The sequence below is a fragment of the Homarus americanus genome, unplaced genomic scaffold (genome assembly GCF_018991925.1).
Source record: "Homarus americanus isolate GMGI-L3 unplaced genomic scaffold, GMGI_Hamer_2.0 scaffold14467, whole genome shotgun sequence".
NCBI classification, from domain to species: domain Eukaryota; kingdom Metazoa; phylum Arthropoda; class Malacostraca; order Decapoda; family Nephropidae; genus Homarus; species Homarus americanus.
Window position 1 is genome coordinate 5,482,696 of NW_024733734.1, and position 10,885 is coordinate 5,493,580.

The window sequence follows — 10,885 nt, forward strand, 5'->3', positions numbered from 1 at the left end:
TATGATAGAAAACTATGAGAATGATAACGTTATCTTTCTATGCAAGTGATAAGTGAGGTGTTAATATGTTTTGATGCAGGGTGGTGACAATGCGTGTGAAGATGCTGGTGGGAATTGTGTGAGTAAAGAGGAATGTGAAGTTAAACCATCTGCAGCAGACTGCGAGGAGGAAGATGAAGTCTGCTGCATTACTCCTTCAAGAAATAGTAAGTGCTAATGTAATAATAATAATAATAATAATCATCATCATCAACATCATCATCATTATTATTATATTATTATTATTATTATTATTATTATTATTATTTTTATTATTATTATTATTATTATTATTATTATTATTATTATTATTATTATTATTATTATTATTATTATTATTATTATTATTATTATTATTATTATTATTATTATTATTATTATTATTATTATTATTATTATTATTATTATTGAGTAAAATAATAGTGCAGTTTACAGCTGGGTTGGCAGTTTTGTAGACGAGAGGCATACCTTAGCACGTGTGTACAATATAAACAAAGCCGGCATGCGTTATATATGCTGTAAATGGTGAAAGTACACAATTTCTAATATACTTAGATGGTGCAGGTAAGCAGAAAGGCAATTTGACCATGGACATCCAATAAATCCACCAGAAGATTATTTTTATGAGAATGACAGCGAAAACCTGTGACTGTAAAATTTGGTAAAGTTTAGCTCTCATTGAGCTAAAACTTATGTTTTTCCAAATCGATAAACTCTATAATATGTTATTTCTGCAGAGATCGAGAAATCGAGGCTCCACAGGCAAAAGTCTGAGAGGAAAAGGCGGCAGCAAAGGAGGAGGAACAATAAGAAAATGGAGCCGAAAGAAAAAAGTGAAGAGAATGGCAAATATGGTACAAAGCCGAAAAAGAAGTCTTGCACCGACGTCGGAGGAGTATGCCACTCAAAATGCTCTCATGGCAAGGTTAAAGGCGGCAAATGCTCAGCTGGAGAAAAATGCTGTAAGTATTATTCATACAAAGTTAAGTATACAGCAGACATGTTAAAAAAACTTTTACCATTACCTGGATTGAACTTTTATTTTCTATAACACGCGATAAGGTTAAATATATCATCATCCACCCGAAGCCAGTGTAGTAATGTAAGGGTTAAATTGTTCTGCCACTTGACATTTGTGTATCGCCTTCATCTAGGAAGGTCAACTACCTGGGCTATGAACACCTGCCTCCAGTACCGAAGAAAGCCAACATTTTATCACAAGTTGGTTAATGTGTGTGTGTGTGTGTGTTTTTTATGTATGTATGTATGTATGTATGTATGTATGTATGTATGTGTGAATTAAATTTTAATTTGCCTTGGACAGCAGCTAGTTTATTGTGTACTCCATACTTATCCTGTGAATGGTAGCGCAAAAGGATTAGAGAGTAGAGGCCACAAAGGGTGTTTATCGGACCCCTTTGGTCATGATAGTATGGCATTGAGTGATACAATTCCCAGTACATTGTTTGTTTAAATCGGTACATATAATTTTTATTAGGTGCTAGATGCAAAGTGTGGATACAGCCTTAGTATATCAGGTATCTTCCCATCACAGATAAAGTGCTGTGCCATCGCATATCTATCCTCATAAGTTTTATTTTTATTTTTTTTCGAACTATGACGTAGTGTTGGAATGTGTGGCCTTGTGTCTGACTGCACACTTTACATTTAGAGTTGTTCACATCTGTTTGTGGGGCATACTGCCGGGGGAATGCAATAAATCCTAACCTTAGTCTAGCGGTGATAAGTATTATTATCTAGTGATTTTGTTACTTGCTTCGTAGACATGTATTACTTGATACATCTTATCATGGTAAATAGTGGGTTGACTAAAGCCTCTTTGCCTTTATCTACTTGCTTCAAATTCATCAAGTTCTTTTCTGATTACAGTTTTTAGGGTTCTGTTTGACAGTCCTAGATTTTATTCAACATTGTATATATTGGACGCGAGTTTATCTAAGGCATCAACTCTATCGCGTTGACTCACGCGTATGTGAGAGGGGATCCACAGTAGTTTGACCCTAATACCTCGTCAACAAGTGGGTGACAATCTGAGTTTAGGGTATCAAGAGCGGGTAGTGATTTTGAGACTGCCAGTGGTAGTGTCTTCAGCAAGTTTCTGGGCTGTGAGTATAGCAAATGGTTCAGTTTTTTGAGTGAATGCCCAGTTATTAATTCTAGCTCCGTTTTCTATTATATTACCGTTAGGTTGAGTCACAATGACAGCACTGCCAGGCCTTCCACAGACAGTGTAGATGGTCTGTGTGATGCTATTTTCAGTTCATAGGTTATGTATGTGTTCAAGAGCTCTTTGGTGTATCAACCATGTACAGATTGTATTGTCCAAACATTCTCATATGTGTAGCAGTAGTTTGGATCTATTAAATTCACCAGTTTCATGACTCATATATTTTAGCACTTTCCTAGAAGCAATGTTGTATGGGCTATCATGAGATTGGTCCCAGTTACTGTATTCTGTTTTTGACACTGGGTATTCCTAGCTCTTTCCTCATATTGAGTACTTTGGTGTTCATGGGACAGCCTAAGTTATTTCTAAGAGCTTTATTTTGCGTCTTTTTGAGTTTGTCAATGCCTCTCCCGTCACGAAGGACCAGGGCTAGTGTGAGGTAATATATCACAGATCTTATATATCCTAGGTACATTGTGGGTTGTACCCAGCTACACATTTAAGGGGTATTAACCTCTCAGTACATTGGCGGGATAGCTGTTGTACAGTGTGTCAGGTGAGGTATTGCAGAGGAGATAGAGACACCGAGATATTTAAGTTTTCATAGTTTGGATAGTCGTCGTTTATGGTTACCAGCTTGTTTGTTGAATACTTTAATTTTCTCAGTGGAGATGATGAGATCAAGGTTCTCACAGGCTGACTGTACGTACATGGTTCACAGTGGTTTGCACAGTGGTTTTAGTATATATAAGAATGTTATTTGCATAGCTGACACTAATATTGCTGGGGCTGTCTGGGATTGACTTTAATAATGCATTCATAAGAGCATTGAACTCCACCTTGGGGGGTACCAAGTTGCATATCTTTGACGTCACTTTTGTAACCCTGAAACAGTGCAGCTGCTTTTCTGTTTGTGAGGTAACCACTTATCCAGTTTTACAGCCGACCTCCTATATTCATTTTTCTAGTTTACACAACATAATTTGCTTATTGGTAATATGAACAGCAGCTTTTAGGTCAAGAAATGTGGTGTATATGTGTCTTTCATTCCCATGCACTGTTAGGTATGTGGTGATGCAATTATGTACGCTTTTATGATTGTCTTCCGAGATCCATCCTCTCAAAAGTCTTACAAAGGAAAGATAGTTAGTGATATGGGACCAAAGGCATCAGGGTGTTCCAGCTTTGGTTTTGGTCCAGGATGTGGGTAGTTGGCCTTCGGCATGACTCATATGGTACAATGCCATTAATAGAGTGTGCCAGCACACGTCTTAGTAGTCTTACAATATTGAAGGTGACTTCGTCCTTACCAGGAGCAGTGGATCTATCCTTAAGGAGAGCAGCGTTAAGCTCCCACCTAGTATATGGAACATCACACATCGTGTTGTTTGCTCAGCATAAAGTTGATGAGATTACTTCGTTCTACAGACTTGGCATCAAGGTGCTCTCGATTCCTAGTTGGTAACATGTTATAGTTAAAGACATTAATCCACTTCATTATTAGGTCATTATATTTTTGTAGCGTTTTTGGATGGGATTCGTGCCTACTGTGTTTACCTCTGATTGTGTTTATGTCTGTCTAGGCTTTGCTAAGGGGTGTGTGTTGGTTCAGGGTGTTGACACATTTTCCCCATGCATTTTGTCTATGTTCATTCGCGCGCTCCCGGACTGAAGTGAGTGAAGCTTGAAACAGTTTTATCATTTGAGGAGTCCTGTGTTATTTGTAATCCTCACCAGTCAGCCTGGTTATAGAAGACATTGTTGGTGAAGAGATTTTGGTAATTGTTAGGCTTGTAATCCTTGTACCAGTCATAAATGAAGTCTCTAAAATGTTTTTTTTATTCTTTCTTGACTGTGGGTCTACGTTTGTTAAGTTTTCCACCAATGGGGGGTGGCATTGGCTACATATATACTGGTTGGGATTGGTTTGTAATTAGATATAAGATCAGTAGCTACATCGGAGTTCTAAGTTGTGGATGAAAGATTAAAGCCAATACACTTCTCTAAAGCCCGCCATAGATGTGTGAAGGCGCGCTATCAACAATGATTTGAACATCTTCATATGAGCTTAATAATTAAATATGTCTCCTTCCATTGGTATTAATGGTGGTTGTCAATCTTATGTCTAGTGCTCAGGTCCTAAAATAGGACAGTGGGTTCAGTATATAAGAAGAGATCTGTGTAGTGAAGCTGATCTGAGGGAGCATAGGCGTTGAACACGTTCAGTAAGGAGAGTGTTCCCATGATAATGATAATGGTAGATGGTAGTCCTTTTTGATACAAGAGGTACAAAACCTGTGGTAGAGAACAACGCCTTGACATGTGCATGACTTCCATTGGCCTTACTGTCATCGTTGGATTATTGTCATAGTCGATATCAACTGACTTTAAAGTAGTAGTAGTAGTAGTGTGTATGTGTGAGAGAGCGAAACTAGTGAAGAATATGGAAAGGTGAATTTGTGCCAGATGATTCGAGAGAAGCCATCGTCAATACCCTTTATAAAGGAAAAATGTGAATATGAATATTTAGAAAATTATGAAGAACTTGTTATTTGAGTATAGCTGTTAAAATATGCGAAATAGTTTTGAGTGGCCGTGTGCAAAAATAAAATTCTTCCTGGTTTGCGAGGAAACGAAAATATTTAGGAAACAAACAGTTCACGTAAATCAAATTTCTTCTCTGGCAGATTGTTGAGAAAGTTTTGGATTAACTTGTGTGAAGAATGTAGGAGGTGAAAGTTGAAAACGATCAAAAGTTATATCATATTTTTAAACATTAAGCAACCTATGTGACTGAAGGGAATAAAAGAGATAAGGAATTTAGATTTTAGAGTTTTACGTGTAATAAGGTAGTAGTGGAAAAGCATACTCTAAGAATGCATTATCATAAGTAATAATAACAATTATAAATGAGCTGCAAATGTGTATCAAATTTGTGTGAAGAGGTTTATTTCCAACCGTATTTTATTTTCAGAAGGAGAAAGATTATGCAGTAGACTGTAAGTCAGGAATGACAAAAATAAATATCAATTACTTGTGCGCTATCATCAAGATTAAGAGAAATGAGAAGAAAAATGATTTATTTTTATTTTTATTTTATTTTTTTTGTACGGGGATTAGCCCACCCGGGCTCAGGTCATCGGCCCATAACGGTGCCCAAGGGGCTAAAAAATAAGAATAGAAAGAAAATACAAATAGGAAAGGGAAAGATTATATTAATCTACACCACGAAGATGCCGAATTGGGTATAAAAACCCCCCACAAATATAGAGTATGGAAGATTTTATGAAGGGCAGGAAAGGTGACTGAATAGACTATCGTACAGTAAAATAAGGAAGGGATAGGGGCAGACTACATAGGAGAGGAGCAGTAGAGTGAGTTACGAAGGTGTTGTGGTATGTTTAGGGGAGTATCACAGGAACATGATAAGACCTCATACGAGTATAAAGTGGAGAAATGTTGCTTAAATATATAGCACACAGAATATAGAAGAAGACTTCATAAATTAATTAGTGTGATATATAAAGCCTCCTCTCTGTCTCTCCCTAGTTGTAACTTTCAGTGGCAAGCTAACGAGGGGACATTACGTGCCCAAAAGTCGTAATGAAATAATTATCAAGGAAGTGAAGTTTTCTAAATATTATTATTAAAAATGCGATATAAATTTTAATACCTGTTCGATTGTACATAGATCTGCTGACGACTGGAACGTCACTATAACGTGAACAACAATGTAAGAGAAAAATTCCACAATGGCAGACGAAATATTATTTCCAAACAATCGTTCTACTCAGCCAGTCCTTATCTGTAACTCCACTGAGTAGGGCGACAGTTGATGCCGAAACTGTTTAAAATAAACATTTCACCTACCATTGTGTTTTTTATCCTCTTTTGTATATGGATCTGTTCAGTCCTTGTTTATTTGATAGTAACTTTCTTGTGATTTACTTGCAGGCAAGCCTAGTGGTGGTGGTGGTTACGGTGACGGTGGTGGTGGTGGTGGTGGTGGTGGTGGTGGTAACGTAGGTCCAGCAGGTCCACCTGGTTCTCCAGGTAAAAGTGGTCGTCCAGGTAAACCTGGGCCTGCAGGCCAACCTGGTCATGACGGAACTCCTGGCCTTCCCGGTTCTCGTGGCCCTACTGGTAATCGTGGCCCTGCCGGTTTTCCTGGCCCAGATGGTGCTCCTGGCGTTGCAGGACCTGCAGGCCCTGTAGGTCCTGGAGGTCCTCCAGGTCCTGCAGGTCCCTCTGGTTCCCCAGGTTCTAAAGGTGTTCCTGGAGATAAAGGCCCTGCAGGCGGGGTAGGTGGTAAAGGTGCTGTAGGTGATAAAGGTATGCCAGGTGATACAGGTCCTGCAGGTCCGGTAGGTCCTACAGGCCCTGCAGGTCCTAAAGGTACTGCAGGTCCTGCAGGTCTTCCAGGTTCTAAAGGTATGCAAGGTGAAACAGGACCTGTAGGTCCTACAGGTGCTAAAGGTATGACAGGTAATACAGGTCCTACAGGTCCCACGGGTCCTGCAGGTGCTAAAGGCCAGGCTGGTGCTGCAGGTCCCAGAGGTGATAAAGGTTTAAAAGGAGATAAAGGTTCTGCAGGTGATGTAGGCCCTGCAGGTCCTAAAGGTTCACCAGGTCCTGCAGGTCCTGCAGGTGATAAAGGTATGACAGGTAATACAGGTCCTTCAGGCCCTACAGGCCCTAAAGGTCCTGTTGGTGATAAAGGCATGAAGGGCATGAAAGGCATGAAAGGAGATAATGGTGGTAAAGGCATGCAAGGGAATAAAGGTGATAAAGGTGATGTAGGTGATAAAGGTGTTAAAGGTGATAAAGGTGGCGTAGGTGATAAAGGTGGTGTAGGTGATAAAGGTGGTGTAGGTGATAAAGGTGGTGTAGGTGATAAAGGTGGTAAAGGTGATAAAGGTGATCAAGGTGAAATAGGTAGTAAAGGTGAAAAAGGTGATATAGGTGATAAAGGTGTTGTAGGTGATAAAGGGGTTCCAGGTAACAAAGGTGTTAAAGGTGATAAGGGTGATAAGGGTGATAAGGGTGATAAGGGTGATAACGGCAACCCAGGCAATAGCGGGGGCAATAGCAATAACCGGAGGTAAGGTACTAAAGGTAGAAAAGGCAGTGATGGTGTATATGATTCTGTTAAGTAGGGAATTATCAGATACCAAGTATGAGGTGAAGACCTGGAGGCCAAGGAGAAGACTGAAGTGCTGCTGTGGAAGACTTAGGCTGCAACAACCACGATCACATCTTTTCACACGAGAGAGGACTCTGCAATATTCCTTCTTCATCCTGTCAAGAGGCTCATAACCTGTTAAAGTTCTTGCACCTGTTCAAGCCTTACCACAACCTGCCATTGCTTCGACAATCCCGCACACTACTGAATCTTATCCTTATGCTGAAACATAAACACTTTCTGATGCAGTAATGGACGATGAACTACAACTCCTCCAAGAGTAAGATAATAACTCAAGTAAATGACACCTGCTCAAACAGTACTACCGCGTGTTGACTAATACAGATAAACGCCTGTTATTTGTTGATACTATCACTTCCTTCCGTTGCATTACTTTATGTACCGGTATTTATTGGTGTATGTATAGTTGTTAGACTTTTGGTGTATCAGCTCTGTGTAACTGGTGATGTATTAGATGGTGCTCCAGCTGTTGTATTGTTTAATTTATACCCTCTTGTTTTTGCTGGACCACAATAGGTATATTAGCTAAGCTATTAGAAAGAATAACAAAATATTTACTGCATTTCTACCTATTAATAAAAATTATTATTTCACCTCGTGTTAATATAAATGCACTGCAATTACATATTTAGTTTTCCTTACAACCTTGTAAAGAATCATTTATATTATAACACTTATGACAGTGTTGTCTTGTTTGCTATTACATGTGAACCGTTTAGGGTAGCAGCCACTGAGGCTCTTGACTGACCAGATCAGTTCTTATATTACAGTGAAGGTCATGAGTATAGTACTCAAGTTTAGACAACCTATGACTGCTGCAACAATAATAATATTATTGAACGATTACTAATGCTATCACCTTCTGTTTCTCATCCCACCAAAAATGACTCTGTAACTCTAGGATGAAATCTCGTGAAAATTGATAATTTATAAATATCATCAATAATAATCAAGATTCTTTAGGTCCCAGGTTAGCCAGGTATTTTAATTTTATTTTCGTGAAAAAACTCTGTTTGGATGAGTGCCAGCATTAGTTATGCCGATGACACATGTAGATCACCTGACCACGTCCTATTATAATTTTTAAACTACCTTAATTCGAAATATGGCAACAAAAAATTTACAAGTGAATTAGAGAAGGACAACCCTCTACCCTTCCCTGATGTTCATACCCATTGTCACCAAAATAGCTTTACGACAGCTTCATACAAAAAAAAAAACTTTCTTTCACTGGTTTGACTAAAAATGTTTAACCTTTATCTACAGTAAATTGATTTCAAACGAAATCTAATTCGTATCCTCACCCACAGACATATTGGTTTATGTTCCAGCTATTTTCAACTTGACATAAAACTTAAACACATCAGGAATTCACTCTTTGATAATAGTTTGGTCAAGAAATATATTTATATTTAATGTAGCAAAACTCTCAACTGAATCCTCGGCTATAAACAGTATCCAACAGGCACTTTGTTTAAAATATATCATCTCCCTGTAGGAACAAGCTTATTAAAATCATTTCACTGAAAATGATATTCAGCTCCCAAATGCCCACACACTTACAATCATTAGTAGTTATCAGCTTACGTGGGCTAGCTGTAGGCCAGCATATATCTGTTAAAAAAAAGACACTTTAAAACGCATTCACGATCACTTTGGTCGCACTGTTCACACAGGCCAATCAATCACCCAGCCACCTCCCTTCACTGTCCGAAGGAATTCATACATTAAATTCAGAAAACTGTTAGGGTAAGCTTTTTTTTTTTTGGAGTCAGGGTTGTAAAATCTTGAAATAAGCCTCACAATTAACGTGGTAGTGTGAGATGGCATGAGAGGTAAGGCACAGGAGTTAATAACTTGTATTTTCAGCGATAGCAATAATCAAGGAAAGGAAAGATGCGGTGATAAACTTTTTATACTTTGCGATTATTTATTAACAGTAAATATTAAAACTGTGACAATTTGAATTATCCCTCACACGAAAAGAACTTCACTGAGGTTTAATTAATACTGAGAAATTTTACTTTAACAATTAGCATTTACATGATTCAGTAAAGATACCAACTTAAGGGTAATATTCCACAACGGTGACACTAGAATGATGGTCACTCTATTCACTTTTCAATAACACACAATGATGTTATTACAGATAGCACCAATAATTACTTGGGTTCTAAATCACACTATTAACTACTTAATAAACATGAAGAGATAAAACAACATACATCAGCTGTGGGCACAATTGGTTTACTGTCTCAATAATAGATCTGGGACGTTTATACTCCTGATTTATACAAGAATATTTATAATTTAATAATTATAATAATTTTCCCCACGAGGGGGCTAGTTTATTGGGCACTCCCTTGCATCCCGTGCAAGGCGTAGCGCAAAAAGCGTTTACAGCGTCCAACAGGGAATCACTCAGAGTTCATGCTTGCCTAGTCGACTCAAGCATTTAAGGTCGTAAGTGCCTGAAGCGTCATGGATTTCATCAGCAAGTTACATATAGTGACAATAAGAGTATGCGGGGGAGAATTCATGATACAATACAGCTGTTTATGGCAAGGCAAGGCAAGTCCGTAATAAGTCAAATGCCAAGCCTGTATGCAGGAGGAGGAATATTGGTCATGAGGAAGGGGTGTTGGTGACGGCTGGGGACTGTACTGTAGAGGTGGAGGGAGGCACGTAGGCATTGACAGTATTAAGGGACAAACCTTTTACTGTGAGTGTGATGATGTGTGCGTCGGTAGTTGTAGTCACGAGGAGGAGGTCGGGAGGTTGATAGGGGACGTCCTTCCCGGCGGAGAGAGGTAGTAAGTTTTTTCTTTTTCTTACGGGGATTAGCCGACCCGAGCACAGGCCACGACAGGACGCAACCCTCCGGGAGGCTCCACATTGTCTCACTGTAGTGTATTAAGGCAGGGGTTTTCAAACTATGGGTTCCGACCCTTCAGTGGGTCGCGAAATAAATAAATTAGGTCGCAAAATAAAAATGGGTCACGAAAATAAATAAGAAAAAAAATAAAATGGGTCGCGAAAATAAATAAGAAAATAAAAATAAATGCACCATAATTTAGGCTTGGTTATTGAAATGTACACTCCACAGTCTAGGAAGGGACTGCAAGGAGAGCAGTGTTTGTCTTTGATTTACTCATTTCATATCATTACACTTAGGTTTAATGGGTCGCAATTCAAATTGTTGTTCTGGCTGTGGGTCGCAGTAAAAAAAGTTTGAAAAACACTGTATTAAGGTGTCTGCTTTGATCCTGACTTTGTACTCGTCAGAAGGCATGTTTTCCAGGGCATTTTTAAAAGACTATACATACGTGTTGCGCTCATGCAGCATTTCTTGGATAGATAGGACAATGTAATGTCTGACACCTTGAATGTTGCCACACCTGATAGTAGTCTGCTTTTCATGATCTCCCATGAAGTAGATTTGGAGGAACTTTGCC

General features: G+C 38.8%; 1 protein-coding gene across 3 annotated transcripts in view; it reads left to right on the forward strand.

The window, feature by feature from the left end:
- The window catches only part of LOC121869949 (collagen alpha-1(I) chain-like), a 21,443-nt gene extending 13,390 nt beyond the window's left edge, over window positions 1-8,053 (forward strand). For 2 of the 3 annotated variants that reach the window (XM_042371543.1, XM_042371545.1), the window contains exons 2-4: window positions 80-206; window positions 777-1,001; window positions 6,182-8,053. In XM_042371543.1, the coding sequence (XP_042227477.1) occupies window positions 80-206; window positions 777-1,001; window positions 6,182-7,332 (1,503 nt within the window). In that variant the 3' untranslated portion in view covers window positions 7,333-8,053. The remainder of the gene's footprint in view (window positions 1-79; window positions 207-776; window positions 1,002-6,181) is intronic. The other variant, XM_042371542.1, reaches the window with a different exon arrangement.
- Window positions 8,054-10,885: the final 2,832 nt, after the last annotated feature.